The 16,193-nt window shown below is 36.2% G+C and overlaps 1 protein-coding gene across 4 annotated transcripts in view; it reads right to left on the minus strand.

Moving 5' to 3' along the window:
* ptbp3 (polypyrimidine tract binding protein 3) overlaps positions 1-16,193 on the minus strand; it is a 93,749-nt gene that overhangs the window by 35,847 nt on the left and 41,709 nt on the right. For 3 of the 4 annotated variants that reach the window (XM_051683507.1, XM_051683506.1, XM_051683509.1), the window contains exon 2: positions 11,382-11,457. The exons of the other annotated variant lie outside the window; for it this stretch is intronic. In XM_051683507.1, the coding sequence (XP_051539467.1) occupies positions 11,382-11,406 (25 nt within the window). In that variant the 5' untranslated portion in view covers positions 11,407-11,457. The remainder of the gene's footprint in view (positions 1-11,381; positions 11,458-16,193) is intronic. 4 annotated transcript variants of the gene reach the window in all.

The raw sequence follows: 16,193 nt of genomic DNA on the forward strand, positions 1-16,193 counted from the left end.
TTCCATGACATCATAGAAGTGTACTACAAAAGGGCATAGCACTTAAAAAAACCCCAAAAAAACAAAAACAAGTGTGCACTAAAACTGTGTTGACAGACTCACACACACACACACACACACACACACACACACACACATTCTAATGCTTCCTCTTTTGGAGACAGTATTTTGTACCGGCAGATAAAACCTAAATATAATCAGGCTTCAGATTAAGCCTCCTCAATTCTTGCTCAGTCTGACTGCAATAGATCCAACCCTTAATTTAGTGATAATGATGTCTGTTTTATCCAGACCTGGCATCTATAGTAGATTCAGTCAAAACCAACAGATAAAGAAAAACAAGCTTGTATCTGCGAGACGTCTTTTGTTGACACACAGAACATGAATCTGATTAAATTGGCAGCAGAACAAATCCTCCAGTGGAATAACTCAATGCAGGCTGACTGAGGCAGTAGACTGCCACATGCAGAGAGCTAACAAGCCGAGAAGAGAAACTAGATTATCCCTTTACAGAGAAGACAGTATAGATTCATGTTATTTTCCAAAGCAGGGTTTTTTGTTTGTTTGTTTGTTGTTTGTTTTTTAGAAAAGAATGCCCATCACTGATTTTGAATAGCACTTAGTCTTTCATTTAAATTATGCAAGTTTCATTAAGCAAAATTATGGAAACTTAGCACACCCAAAAATGGCCCTCATTTGCATAACCTTAAATTTTACTGATAGCAAATGGTGATTTTTTTATGATGCATGGATGAGACCCATACTTGTCTTGGAGACAAGGATCTCGCCGTGAGAACATGAAGATGATTGGCCCACTTTTCAAAAGACCCTGTGTTACCATGGTGACCATACACATTACCTATCAAGGCATCTGGCTCCGCCACGGCGATTCATCTCATTGTGTCGTTAACAAATCTTATTGTGTGTTTAATGTGATTAGAGGAACCATCCCTGCATCAAATCTGCCACAGGCTTTCCAAGAGGAAATGAGTAAAGCAGGACCTTTGAAATTCACTGGCCATATCGTAACTCAAAGCATGGACAGGTTTGTGCCAACAAATCGGTGGTTTTCCAACATTCACTAATAATTAAGCAAATCAAGGTTTTGAATACTTCTATTTGAAAAAAATAAAGTGTATTTTAGCAAACAGAAACCATGTTAAAGTGATAGCTGCCCCAAAAATTTAAAATCTGTCATTACTGGATCACCCTCATGTTTTAAACACGTATTTTCAGTGGAAAAGAAAAGGAGATGTTATGTAAAATTTTTGCATCAGTCACCATTCACTGTTATTGCATCTTTTTTCAAACAAGGAAAGTGAATAGTGACTGAGGCTGACATTCTGTCACACATCCTTTGTATTTGTAACAAAGCCATACAGGTTTGAAACAGCATGAGGGTGAGTAAATTATGATAAAATTTTAATTTTGGGGCGAGCTAACCCAATGACATGTTTAACTTCAAGCTTCTCTGTGTTTGTGAAATACTTGCGATAACCTGCCCGAACCAAAAAAACAAAAACAACTACTCAGGGTTTTGATTAATCCTAGATTAGAGTTAGGTTAAGGATAAATTTAGTCTTATATTTAACTAAAGATTGCTCATTAGACAATACAAATAAACCACCACCCCCCCCCCAAAAAAAAAGCAGTCAAATATTAGGCTTAAGTTTGAGCCACAAACAAAGTCAACACAGTGAGAGGAAGTTGCATTGCAAATTGTTGGATTTCTGCACCACTGAAGTAACCTTATCAGTTTGGGGGAAAGCATCAGTTTTCCGTGATATACTGTACCTATGTATCACCCGAGAGACGAGAGAGGAATCTTTTCCTTCCCGACATAGTTAATTCAGTGATGTGCAGTGAAACTACAGTAAACTGTTGCTAGGACACCTGTTCACAACTGAGCTCTCTGTGACTCCACATCAACAATTCCCATATCTCACATTCCTGGAATGCCATCCTTCACCGCAAGTATTACCTCCTCCACATTGTTCCTGTTGCTTTTTCACTGTCCTGTCCCAAACAACTATGTCCAGTGTAATCTCTTGGTTCATTTATTATCCTTCTTGTAGTAGGGCTTGATCATATAGTAAAAAATAAACATGGCATTCATCATCCTTTTGACGATATTTAAAAACATAATAAATTAATAAATAAAAACATCAATATTAATATATTTGCTCAGAAATTGCTTAAAAGGTTGAGGAATTGGTTGAACCATCATCATAATAACTAAATCAGTATAATATGTAAAAAAATTAATATATATTAATATATTTTTATAATATATATTTTGTAAAATGTATCATTTTAATATTAATAATAATAAAATAACATTTAATTCAAATAATTTTTAACTAAATTAACAGAAAAAGAATGATATAAATTTTTTTTCCAATTTCAATACAACTTAAGAATAAGAAATATTTATCTACCCCATATTTTTCTGAAATGTTTTAATATAATGTAAAACACCATGTTTGTGATTACGTCAATGAATAGTTGAAACGGAGTGCTGAATCGTTTTTATTAAAACAGACTGCTTGAAATGACTGATGGAAATGAATCAAACTCGAATGCCACTAAAGTTTAAATAAAACACTATTAAAACATCTGTTGTAACATTCTCATAATCGAGAGTTGCGAGATAAGGTAGGATTGTGAAACTAGTCTAATTACACGGTCTTGGAAATTTAGTCTTGCGAACGTTCCTTAACAAATGCACGCCCCAGAATCAAACATGTCTGATTAGCTGTAACTCATGGTTACAGGCTCCGATGTCATCTTTGCACGGGGGTTAGAGGGAGTATGTCAGGTTTGTTGGGGCAGAAATGCTTTTGTATTGTTCAGCCAGAGTGGTCCCAGTAGACAGCAACGAAGTGTGTATGTTTTCCAAGGTGCAACGACTCGGAGTCTTTAGGCTCTCATGTGCTTGATGTTCTAAAACACAAGGTTTGCTTCACATGGGAAAAAGGAATCGGTCCAACATGTTTTCCAGATAACAGGCCCTGATGTACATGAATTAAAGGAACAGTTCACCCAAAAATAAAAATTCTCTTATCATTTACTCACCCTTATGCCATCCCAGATGTGTATGACTTTCTTTCATCTGCTGAACTTAAAATTAAGATTTTTAGCAGAATCTCTCAGCTCTTTTGGTCCATACAATGCAAGTGAATGTGTACCAACATTTTGAAGCTCCATAAGTCACAAAAGTCAGCATAAAAGTAATCCATAAGACTCCAGTGGTAAAATCAACATCTTCAGAAGTAATATAACAGGTGTGGGTGAGAAACAGATCTCTTTTACATTCTTCTTCTTGGGTTTTTGGTGATTCACATTCTTCATGTATATATCGCCCCCTACTGGGCAGGGAGAAGAATTTCAAGCAAAAAAGGAATTAAATATTGTTCTGTTTCTCACCCACACCTATTATATAGCTTCTGAAGATATGGATTAAAACACTGGAGTCGTATGGATTACATTTATGATGTCTTTATGTGCTTTTTGGAGCGTTAAAATTCTGCCATCCATTCACTTGCATTGTATAGACCTACGGAGCTGAGATATTCTTCTATAAATCTTCGTTTGTGTTCTGCAAAAGAAAAAAGTCATACACATCTGGGATTGCATGAGGGTGAGTAAATGAAGAGAAAATGTACATTTTTGGGTGAACTATCCCTTTAACTATGGCCATAAAGAAAAAACAATGACTACAGGACTAGAGGTTAATTTTAGCTACTTCAATGTTCATAACACCAGAAAACTGCCCACACGTTACCCATCTTTAATTAAACAATGTGACATGTTTCTAGCAAAAGTGGTCAGGCAAGAGTGAACATGTTTTGTAGTGTAATTATCACCATTCATATAATGACGTTAGACTACATACAACCGAGACAGTGGGAAAAAAACAAAACCAAACAATGGTGAGGGAACAAATTCAATTATTATCGCCCGTTAATATCTGAAACTTTGGGAAAATATAGACCTTGAGGAAAGCTATACACTTTATTGGGCTATCAGCATACAGTCTCGGTGTCAGCTGTGTTATGGCTTCTTTAGCTTTGCCTAACGGCAACCATGCTATGCTGTGAGGCCACTACCCCAAAGGCCATCTTACGTCAGCTAACCCAAACACTAATACAGCTGACTCCATAACAGGGAAGCATATGACTCAATTTCAATGCTAATGCTAATGACAGGGCTTTTCAGACTAGTGCTCACCTGATGCCAATATCTAGAGAACATTAGCTCTTTTCCAAAATAAGGATTTTGAACATAGGGATTTCATAAAATCCTTCAAAAGAGTTCTAACATCCTGTCTACACCGGACGCGTCCGTTGATGTGACGTGCTGCAATGGCTTGAGGCTGTCTACACTGGACACATCGACACGAACATTCTTAACCATTTAATTTGTGTAGTAGCACCAGCGCAAGCAGTGCAAAATGGAACAAGACACCCGTTTATTGTCGCCGCAACGGACACTTCCAGTGTAGACAACACCACTGATTATAATGGGGTTCTATTACTTCTGACGTGACACGCCGCTCGTGCCCGGTGCAGCCATAAACCAAACCAGTTAGTTCCAAGGTGAATCACAACATTACAAACTCTGATTTGAAGTACAAAAAAGTATTTGAAAATCGGACAAAGGTACAAGACCACTGTATGTCATCTTTCATGAGGGAACAAACTACAGTCCCATGAAGGATTGCGAATGATGTCATTGAATTAAAAACAATGGAGAAATATAAAACCATTGATTTGAAGTTGTTGATTACAGTATAGAAACAATATATTTAACATGTTAATTTAGCGCAATTAATTATATAAAAAATAACAAGGAAAAAAAAATTCATGCAATTAATCATGCCTCCTGATCCATACATACATTTTGTTATAAAATAAATGTCGTTTCCAAACATTAAGCAATTTAAGCTCGAAGTACATTTGTTTTTATGAGCCACGTCAGTAGAGGGCAGTTGAGCGCACCTCAAAAAAACCTCACAAGCAACGCAGCTACAGAATAAGAGCCGGTCACACAGACGTGTTCTCGACAGCTGGACAAAACACAACAGAATACAGGGATCTCGAGACATGATTTTAAAAGTTTTTAAATTACTTTTAACTTGACACAGCAACCTAGAAATGCAGCGTTGATGACAATGAAACCAGTAAGACACTCCAACGCTTCCTGTAAAAGCAGGACAGATTAGCAAACTCAAGCAGAATGGATTGCTGTCGACTATAGGATTATTCAATGACATAGGAATAAAACAAACACTATATTCTATAGTTCTAATGACAGTTTTGGTATTGTCTAATTAATGCTTTACTTGAATGCCACAATAATGCAATATGTTTCGATCTGAATATCTGAATTATTATATTTATTGTAGGTCCAAAAATCTCAGGAGATCAGCAGTTACAGAAATACTCAAACCAGCCAGTTGAATATTTCTGTAACTGCTGATCTCCTGGGATTTTCACACACAACAGTCTCTAGAATTTACTCAGAATGGTGCCAAAAAAAAAAAAAAAAAAAACTTCCAGTGAACAGCAGTTCTGTGGGTGTGTGTATATACACTACCGGTCAAAAGTTTTGAAACACTTGACTGAAATGTTTCTCATGATCTTAAAAATCTTTTGATCTGAAGGCGTATGTTTAAATGTTTGAAATTAGTTTTGTAGACAAAAATATAATTGTGCCACCATATTAATTTATTTCATTATAAAACTAAAATTTAATAATAAAATTTTTTTTTTTTTTAAATTGATGACTTGGACCAAATAATAAAGAAAAGCAGCCAATAAGTGCCCAACATAGATGGGACCTCCAATACTGTTTAAAAAGCATCCCAGTGTGATTCCTCAAGAAGTTGGTTGAGAAAATGTCAAGAGTACATTTCTGCAAATTCTAGACAAAGGGTGACTACTTTGAAGATGCTAAAATATAACACAGTTTTGATTTATTTTGGATTTTGTTTAGTCACAACATAATTCCCATAGTTCCATTTATGTTATTCCATAGTTTTAATGACTTTACTATTATTCTAAAATGTAAAAAAAATTATAATAAAGAATGAGAAAGTGTTTCAAAACTTTTGACCAGTAGTGTGTGTGTGTGTGTCATATATATATATATATATATATATATATATATATATATATATATATATATATATATATATATATATACACACACACATATATATACACATATATATACACATATATATATATATATATATATATACATACATATATATATATATATATATATATATATATATATATACATATATATGACACACACACACACACACACACACACTTAAAGTCAGAAGTTTACATACACCTTAGCCAAATACATTTAAACTGTGAAAATACATTTTCACAATTCCTGACATTTAATCGTAGAAAACATTGCCCGTCTTAGGTCAGTTAGGATCACTACTTTATTTTAAGAATGTGAAATGTCAGAATAATAGTAGAGAGGGTGATTTATTTCAGCTTTTATTTCTTTCATCACATTCCCAGCGGGTCAGAAGTTTACATACACATTGCTCTATGACTGAGGTCAAATTCAACTCAAGGTAGAAGATTCTGCGCTAAAGCTAACTGCTATTGCTAATTACAGGGCTTTTCAGACTAGTGCTCACCAGCAGCCGGTTGCACCAGCTATACGTAAATTAAAATTTAGCCTAGTTGTGGTGTAAATGGGCACCAAGTCACAATTTATGCACTACTAAATGCTTGAGCATTGCACCATTAAACTAAATATTTACGGAAGCCTCCGACCAGGATCAACTGATGGAATGAAAAAGCAGACTTGTTTAATGACATCAATGAGCTCATGTTTTGGTTGACAGGCTTCAGTCCTTTCGACATATATGATGATGTTGCATTACACTCGTTTACATTTACGGGAGAAAACATTATGTAAAAAACTAAAAAATAAATGACTATTTTTCCAGCCTGTTGTATTAGTATTTATTTATTTATTGTCCCTTATTCATTTTAGATACAGTTACTGAATATTGTTATTTAGCCTACATAAGCTAAATACTGTATATAATTAATGAAATCTTGTTTTATTACATATTTCAATGGGGATATAATTTATTACAGCTGACAGTTACATGAGCAAACATGGTTTGAACAAGATAATTCATGGCTTTTTAACACTTCTGTGTACAAATTTCAAGGCTGCTTATTGGATAATTACAGATAAACATATTACGCGACTACGCATTACTTTACGGAGAGCTTACGACCTACTAGTTAAGTCTTGATTTAAGAACAGGTGGTGCAACCAAATTAAGCACTGACTTAGTTACAAACTAACTAGTAGTTACTAAGCCCTTAGTGTGAACTTTATGTCTCAGCTTAAGTGAGACCTTACTTAATATCTATCTTACTGAATATATAGAGGACATTAGCTCTTTTCTAAAATAGGGATTTTGTAACACAAGGATTTTATAAAACCCTTCATAAGAGTTCTAACACCGTCTACACCGCATCATGCTGGTTGGCACTGTTTTGGCGGAAAATGTTTCCTGACATTTAACCATAGAAAACGTTCCTTGCCAGTTAGGATCACTACTTTATTTTAAGAATGTGAAATGTCAGAATAATAGAGAATGAGAGAATGATTTATTTCAGCTTTTATTTCTTTCATCACATTCCCAGTGGGTAAGAAGTTTACAAGTTAATATTTGGTAGCATTGCCTTTAAATTGTTTATCTTGGGTCAAATGTTTTGGGTAGCCTTCCACAAGCTTCTCACAATAAGTTGCTGTAAATTTGGCCCATTCCTCCAGACAGAACTGGTGCAACTGAGTCAGGTTTGTAGGCCTCCTTGCTCGCACACGCTTTTTCAGTTCTGCCCACAAATTTTCTATCGGTTTGAGGTCAGGGGTTTGTGATGGTCACTCCAATACCTTGACTTTGTTGTCCTTCAGCCATTTTGCCACAACTTTGGAGGTATGGTTGGGGGTCATTGTCCATTTGGAAGACCCATTTGCAACCAAGCTTTAACTTCCTGGCTGATGTCTTGAGATGTTGCTTCAATATATCCTCATAACTGTCCTTCCACATGATGCCATCTATTTTGTGAAGTGCACCAGTCCCTCCTGCAGCAAAGCACCCCCACAACATGATACTGCCACCCCATGCTTCACGGTTGGGATGGTGATCTTCGGCTTACAAGCCTCACCCTTTTTCCTCCAAACATAATGATGGTCATTATGGCCAAACAGTAAAATTTTTGTTTCATTAGACCAGAGGACATTTCTCCAAAAAGTAAGATCTTTGTCCCCATGTGCATTTGCAAACTGTAGTCTGGCTTTTTTATGGTGGTTTTGGAGCAGTGGCTATTTCCTTGCTGAGCAGCCTTTCAGGTTATGTCGATACAGGAATCATTTTACTGTGGATATTGATACTCGTCTACCTGTTTCCTCCAGCATCTTCACAAGGTAATTTGCTGTTGTTCTGGGATTGATCTGCACTTTTCACACCAAACTACATTCATCTCTAGGAGACAGAATGCATCTTCTTCCTTGAGCGGTATGATGGCTGCGTGGTCCCATATTGTGTATTATACTTCCGTACTATTGTTTGCACAGATGAACGTGGTAACTTTAAGCATTTGGAAATTGCTCCCAAGGATGAACCAGACTTGTGGAGCTCCACAATATTTTTTCTGTGGTCTTGGCTGATTTCTTTAGATTTTCCCATGATATCAAGCAAAGAGGCACTGAGTTTGAAGGTAGGCCTTAAAATACATCCACAGGTACACCTCCAATTCAGTACACTTCCAATCAGAAGCTAATTGGCTAATTGTCTAAAGGCTTGACATCATTTTCTGGAATGTTCCAAGCTGCTTAAAGTGTCAGTAAACTTCTGACCCACTGGAATTGTGATATAGTCAATTAAAAGTGAATTAATTTGTCTGTAAACAATTATTGGAAAAATTACTAAAGTAGATGTCCTAAACGACTTGCCAAAACTATAGTTTTCTAATATTAAATCTGTGGAGTGGTTAAAAAATGAGTTTTAATGACTTCAACCTAAGTGTATGTAAACCTCTGACTTCAACTGTATTATATATATATATGTGTGTGTGTGTGTGTGTGTGTGTGTGTGTGTGTGTTTTATTTTTATGTATCCTTCTGAGATTGCAGTCTTGAAAGATATATACAAAAAATCAGGTATCTTCAAATGTAGCACAATTATGCTGCCTACTTCACATTGCGAGCATGCCCATGATGCCTTAAAATGCTGTCTAGGTAAGCAGCTCACTAGGCTTCCACATTGTCACCAAAAGTACTCACAAATCCTTCTGGATTCAGAGGACTGGTTAAAATGGAATAGCACTGAAAAACCAGCTCCAGAAGTTATATTTTTATCTGACAATCTAATGATCCCCTCTGGCTCTGGTGATGCAGTCTCAAGATCAACCAATAAATCATAAAGGATTGACTGTACCATGCCTGTACCAAGGGAATGCGAGATAGACAACAGTGATTCATGGGAAATCCCAGGGAAAGCAATACTTTGCAGAGATGCATGCAAACACATTTGATCTACTGAACAAGGCTAGAATTTACCAGATCTTTTCGCATTAGTTACAGCACAACATGCAACTGCAAATCATACCAGCCGTTCAACATGACACCACATTAAAAAGCGATCGTTAAGCGCACCAAAATCAATTATTTCGCCAAATCAATTAAATGCCAAGATCTCCCTGGTGGGCTTTCACAAAAAGCAAAAATATCTAAAAATTGGAACTGACTGGAGGCGATCCCTGGCCAATCCACTTTAAACTCTGAAAAAAATAGAGGCACAGTGTCCCCTTCAAAAGCACAACAACATATTAAGGATTACTGTTTACCAGGGAGATAGAAAGAGGAAGAGAGAAAATAAAAGACAGAGCAGGGTAAGAGAAGATGGTGAACAGATGATGGGGTCATTTCATTCTGCCCTCCATTTTATCTCCAGCAGACGGTCCATTCAGCCCCTCAAATAACAACAACACAGCGGCAAACCATTTCATGATCATACACAGATCACTGTATACTTCACTTTCAGTGGTGTTAAAAAGGTTAATGGAAAAAGCAATACAAGTTTTTATATATATATATATATATATATATATAATGTAATTTTTTGAAGACTGTCATGTCCACAGATTCAATTTGAGAAAATCGAGAAAAATTACTTTGAGAAGGTGTGGTTAAATGTTTGGTTAATAATGGCACTGATCTTATAAATAGCTTATTTTACTGTCGATGCAACATTATCGAAAAACGAGTTAGTTAGCATCAAAATTCAATGAAATTCATTAACTTTAAATTTTTAATTGTTTGACTTGTATTAAATATGGAAACCATAAGTCAACATGAAATGGCGTTCACAACTTTAAAGTGCTGTAAGTGATTTTAGCATTCTGAAGCTTTCATTTGACTGAGCCGGTGAATTAGCCACACCCCCTCATTCCAAAACCCAACCCTCCAAAGATAATTTTGAGACCAAAACCGAGCAAAATAGCAGCATTGTTTGTTCCTGTGGCTGTCAAATGTAACAGTAGCACAATAGCAACCTCAACTGGCAAACATTATGAATCATAGCCTCAATGATCCATTTAAAATACAACACTATGAGAATGAGCAAAATGACTGACAGGTGAAAAGCATAAATGTTTGTTTGCGGTTTACAAAGTCTACAGCTGTCACAGAGACTGGTGAAATATCTCACGACACTTATTTCATTAATATCTTTAAGGGAGTAGGAACATTTTTTGCATACTTTTCCATGAAACATAATCGCTTGCACCACCTTTAAGATAAAACAGTAAATGAAATCAAAACTGACTTTCTGAATATACTTTTTATTGTGCACAAATTATCTATGCACATTATTCCAAACAAAAAATTGCCTACACAATCTTTCATAAAATGTAATATCTTGCTCCATCTCTGAAAAAAAAAAAAAAAAAAAACATTTTCCTTGGCTGATGTCAACAAGCACTCTTAAGGGGTTTTGTAGACCAATGGCTTTCCATGACCCATTTGAGATCATTTTGATTCAGACTGATTGGCTAATGATTATTTCAGATCGATTTGTGAAGCGTTCAATGATTCACTGAAAAACAAATCTGACGATACATCACATTTTGGAAGTAAAATGGACTGCGAATGCAGTGTCATGTTCATGCTTGAAATCTGTCATCAGATATACTGTAACACCTTACATGCATACTTTATTTCAAATCAAAAGTCCCCCTCACAATCATTTCTTAGTATGTGAAAGTGTCAGGTCTGTTAACTGTTAACTGTTAACAGCAGTGGTGTTGAGGATCAGATAGTACCTGTGGATGGAGTGGAACTGCTCATGGTAGTATGGTAACACGAAGAGGCGGAAACAGGAGGCACTCCAGATGCCCACTGAAATACACAAACACAAGAGACTCAGTCAAAATGACAAGTAGGAATTTTACAACACCCTCTAAAGGCTTTTAACACTCCATCAGCTATATTGCAGTGAATGTACCTCACTCATTTCACCTTTACGCCACAGGACTTCCTGTTTATAGAAAAGTTATGGAAGTGAGATGAACCATAAGTAGGTAACTGTACAATGAAAGATGGCCTTATTTGCATGATGATGCCCTCAATTCATTAATGGTGTTTGCTTATATCACTATTACTATATTGCTTGGGGTTAGGGATTTGAAAAAACTATTAAACTATCAAAGTATAACTTTGGCATGAAAACAAGATCTTAAATTATTGAGGAGAGGCGTCTTTGAATGCGCAGAATGCGCATGCGCCTGGAATTATTTGCACTAATTAGTCGGTCTAAAAGGTGGAAACACTCACATTTGAGCCGCTATTGTCACAACGAAGAGCTAGAAGATGTAATCGCCGCTAAACAACTGGAGACGAATGTGGAAATAACAACAGTGGATGTGCACATCACGAAAGCAAGTGTGTGAGGTCAGGAGATACCAGCATTTGTATAACTTGAGCCTGAAGGACTAATAAAGACATCTTTATGGGTCTAAACTCCTGAGGAGAAATGATCCAGTATCTCATAGCAGTCGTAGGGTGCATGCGCCCCAATGCCTGTGTATGCGCACACAGTCAAATGGAGTATACTTTGACAGGCTCGTGTACGACTGTATGCAGACGCTGAGCGTTCGCGTCAAAATCGATGTATACTTTGGGCTTTAGCAACCGCATAGCAATGCCCTGGCAATCAACCACAGCACACAAGCACTGGAGCACAGAGTTTTGAAAACGCTCTGAAAAAAATCATAAGAACACCTTAGCAACTGCAAAGAAACGCCCTGGCAATCACCCAAAATAACCTAGCATTGTGGCTCAGAGTTTTGAAAACATACTTTAAACCAATAAGAATGCCTTAGCAACTGTTAAGTATGCAAAACCAATCAAAAGCCGTGCCACTTTAAAGCACTGTTTTCAGCCTGGGAGGAAAATTTCAGTGCATCGATTCCTTGAGGAAAGAGTCTAACAAGCACACAAATGCATCCATTAGCAGCAAATTGTTTGTGAGGTGGGAGGAATCAGGAATACAATCTACTCAGCTACAAGATGGCTGTCACATGATGCTGCTCCTCAGACAGCCAGACTCTAGAGGAAATGTGTCCGTTTGTGTTTGATTTTTCTGAGTGAGGCCTCTTCCAGCTCAGGGAAGACCTACCTAATTGTCTTCCTCATCACTTTCTTATTTTAGAGCTTTTTTTGGACTGGGGGGAGGATGTTTTTGGGCAACAAGTACAGTAAATAAAAAGGTTTAGGCAATGAATAATGTGCAAAATAGACACATTTTTTGTATGTTTGGGTTACTTAAAATAATAATAATCTAATAAAAGATTAGTTAAGAGTGATTTTAGCCAGTGCAAGCATATCTCTACGTTCTACATTCACTAGATCAAATACACAGCTTTTAAAGGGAACATTTCATGGAAGGACTTTCCTTCCCCTGGGTCATTAAGAAATCGTTTTGTTTGTGAAGTCAAAATGAACTCAAAATTTGACTTTTACTTTCTTAATACATGTTCCTGGTCTTGTTACAGACAATTCATCAAAATACAATGTCCTGCCTCGATTTTCCACATGAATACATGGGAAATTGACATGATGCTTATGAAAGTTCATATACCTTCAACAACATCCTATCCCATAATGTGCGCCAGTTACATTCTGTTATTGTTATTTATCATGACAGTGATACTACTGCAAAAATGGGTGTATAAAAGAGTGTTATTAGGCAGAATACAGACAAAAGAATGATGATAGGCATATCTCACTATGGGCAAATGTGTGAATGGGCACTTATGAATATTTGAGTAGATTTGATTCCTTTTGTAGACTAATAAAAAAAAAAAAAAAAAAAAAAAAAATCGCATGACATGATCTTGGAGAATGCGTCTACATGAATGATCGTACAGATGTAGGTAAGTTTGCACCAGCTCGCTAATAACTGTACGTTGGTGTATTCATGTTTACTGATCTTAACTGACTGAACAGGAATTAGCTGTCGGCCCCAAATTAGGTGGAGCTTCAGGTCACACCTACCAATGACGTAGACCGAAGGTGTTTAGGAGCCGGTATGCCCTAGCGAGCTGTAACGAACCACCGAAAAGTTTCCTAATGTCATCTCTATATCTATATATATATATATATATATATATATAAGTATAACATTTTCATTAGATTTTGTAAGCCTACATGTGAAAAAACTCTTGTGCTTGGGTGGGTAGTGGAGCTGTTGCTAAATTTCAATTCACGTGAAACCGGGGCTACATGCAAACTCCAAAATATAACAGAGGAATTTTATCTATTAGACCCATATCTACCAAAAATGTGACTTAAATCAGCTGTTTGGGAGCATTTGAATGACTGAAAATTACTGAACACAATGGATGTAAACATGCTGAAAGAAGTCATACAAAAGATACACATCCTACAAATGGGACAGGATTTTCCACAAATCATCCAACAGCAAACTAGTAAGTTTAATATATTTAGCTGTGATGCTTTTAAAGTGATGAATTAAAAGATGCGACTTTTTGTAATGTTTAAGTGTGCTGACAGCGCACTGTGCATTTGAATGTAGTTACTTTCAGTGTGTAAACTTTGAGAAGTTGTGTACTGTATTATATTATCCTCATTATTTAAAGCATTGTTTGTGTACAAATGCACCGCATTCAGCAATACATTTCAATTAGAATCCTTATCAATGTTCCCATTATTATGCATAGTCCACAGGTTTATCTGTGATGCATTGTGGACAGATTAAAGGACAGTATTTTTCTGTTGAGTCTGTTTGTTGATATAAGTGGGCTTCAGGCTAAATTCAAACACTGCAAATGGCTAAAGAAGTGACATACTGTAGCAGGTAGTGCTGTGGTGCTAATACTCTATGTGGCGACCCAAGATAGAATCTTGGGTCATTTTCTGATCACGTTCCCCACTTTTCCTGTATGCAAATAGCCTAAAAATGAAATAAAAAAAAAACAAAAAAAAAACGCTATATTAGTGTACAATATGGCCCCTTTAATGAAATATCTAGTGAGGTATTTGGAGGCCTAACACGAAGTTTTACAATGGTTACCCAAAATAAAATGTCAAGCGCATAAAAAAAAAAACCCCTTTCAAATCAATTTAGACATATAACCTGTAGTCAGACTACATTCAAGGGTTAATATGAAGTCAAGAGAGGAGCTGTTCTAAATGAGATGAGGCCGTTCATCTTATTAATAATGAGTTCAGAGAGGTCATGCGTGATAAACCATCGTGTGAATTCAAACATGCTGTGTGCGTGTTATTCATCTTTGCTAGGAGTTGTTGGAAGGGAGAGCTCATTTCAGAGGCGGGGTTACTGTCAGACCGTCTCCTGATTCGTCTGTTAATGTCACTTCAACCTACCAGGTAAGAACACAAAGCTTATCTTTCCTTTTTTTTAGATGAAATTTAAATGAGCCCAGGCAGAATATGCAAAAACAGAACAAAAAAATATAGAATCTCTGTACCCTTTACAGTTAAGCCTTTCTCTGTTGAATGTGACATTTAATATGCTGTGTTGGTTTGGAGGGCCATTTCTCTGAACACGCCATCAAAGAGCCAGAGCAGGTCACAAGACCCCATCCTCACAGCCGTACACGTCAGCACCAGTCGCCAAATCGACCGTGCCATTTTCCCACTATGCCATAGTTATTATTGAGTGTCTTTAATTAGTGGAGGATAGAGAGAGCGAGAGAGAGAGAGAGAGGGAGAGAGAGAGAGACCTGATTGCAATTATCTCATCAGTCTTACTTTCTGCATGAAAAACAGAGTGTTACTCATTATAGAAGCAGACAGGCCACTTTACCTGAGCTTAAAAGCATATGTCCTCTTGAAAGGAAACAAAAACAAAAGAATATTTGATCATTAGATGTTAGTAGAGATATTGAACATTTGCAACATATACATGTTATGATATAAATAGAACCCATACATCAAGGTGAATTTTACGAAACCTGCCAAGAGCAATTTCACCCCAATATGAAAAAAATAAATAAGAAATTGTTTTGGGAGCCTGCTTTCAGCATCATTAAGAGTTTTTGCATTCTGACATTATTTTTTAGAAATATTAAGCACATTTTCCCCAACTGTCATTACTGTAATCCGAAAGAAAATGGTCAATTATCATTAATGTGGGGGGAAAAAATATTTCAATTGTAAACTAATTTTACATCATGGTAGTATGTGTTGTACTGCCTTTACTGCCTCATTGTACAGCCTAATTTATTGTGATTTGAATGTTACAAAATATATATATGTGTGTGTGTGTTACAATAATGAAAATCTAATTAGAATCACTATTAAGAATAAGAGACTACAAAACAAAGAAAAATCATCCAGAGGTTTTGGAAGGAAAATGTGCTTAATTGTCATGAAAATGAAGTCACATTGCAAAAAAATAGTAATGCTCCTAAGGTTAGCTTCATTTCCTCTATGGAAAACATAATTTTTTTTATGTTTGTGTGTTTGTTTGTTTTTTTATTTTGGGGTGTAATTTGACCTGGACATGTTTTTGTGGGATTTACCCAGAAAATCAGATTATTAAAAAAACATGCCAATGCAAAAAACCTGTGTTTACATGAGATTTGATA

The sequence above is a fragment of the Myxocyprinus asiaticus genome, chromosome 42 (assembly GCF_019703515.2).
Source record: "Myxocyprinus asiaticus isolate MX2 ecotype Aquarium Trade chromosome 42, UBuf_Myxa_2, whole genome shotgun sequence".
NCBI classification, from domain to species: Eukaryota; Metazoa; Chordata; class Actinopteri; order Cypriniformes; family Catostomidae; genus Myxocyprinus; species Myxocyprinus asiaticus.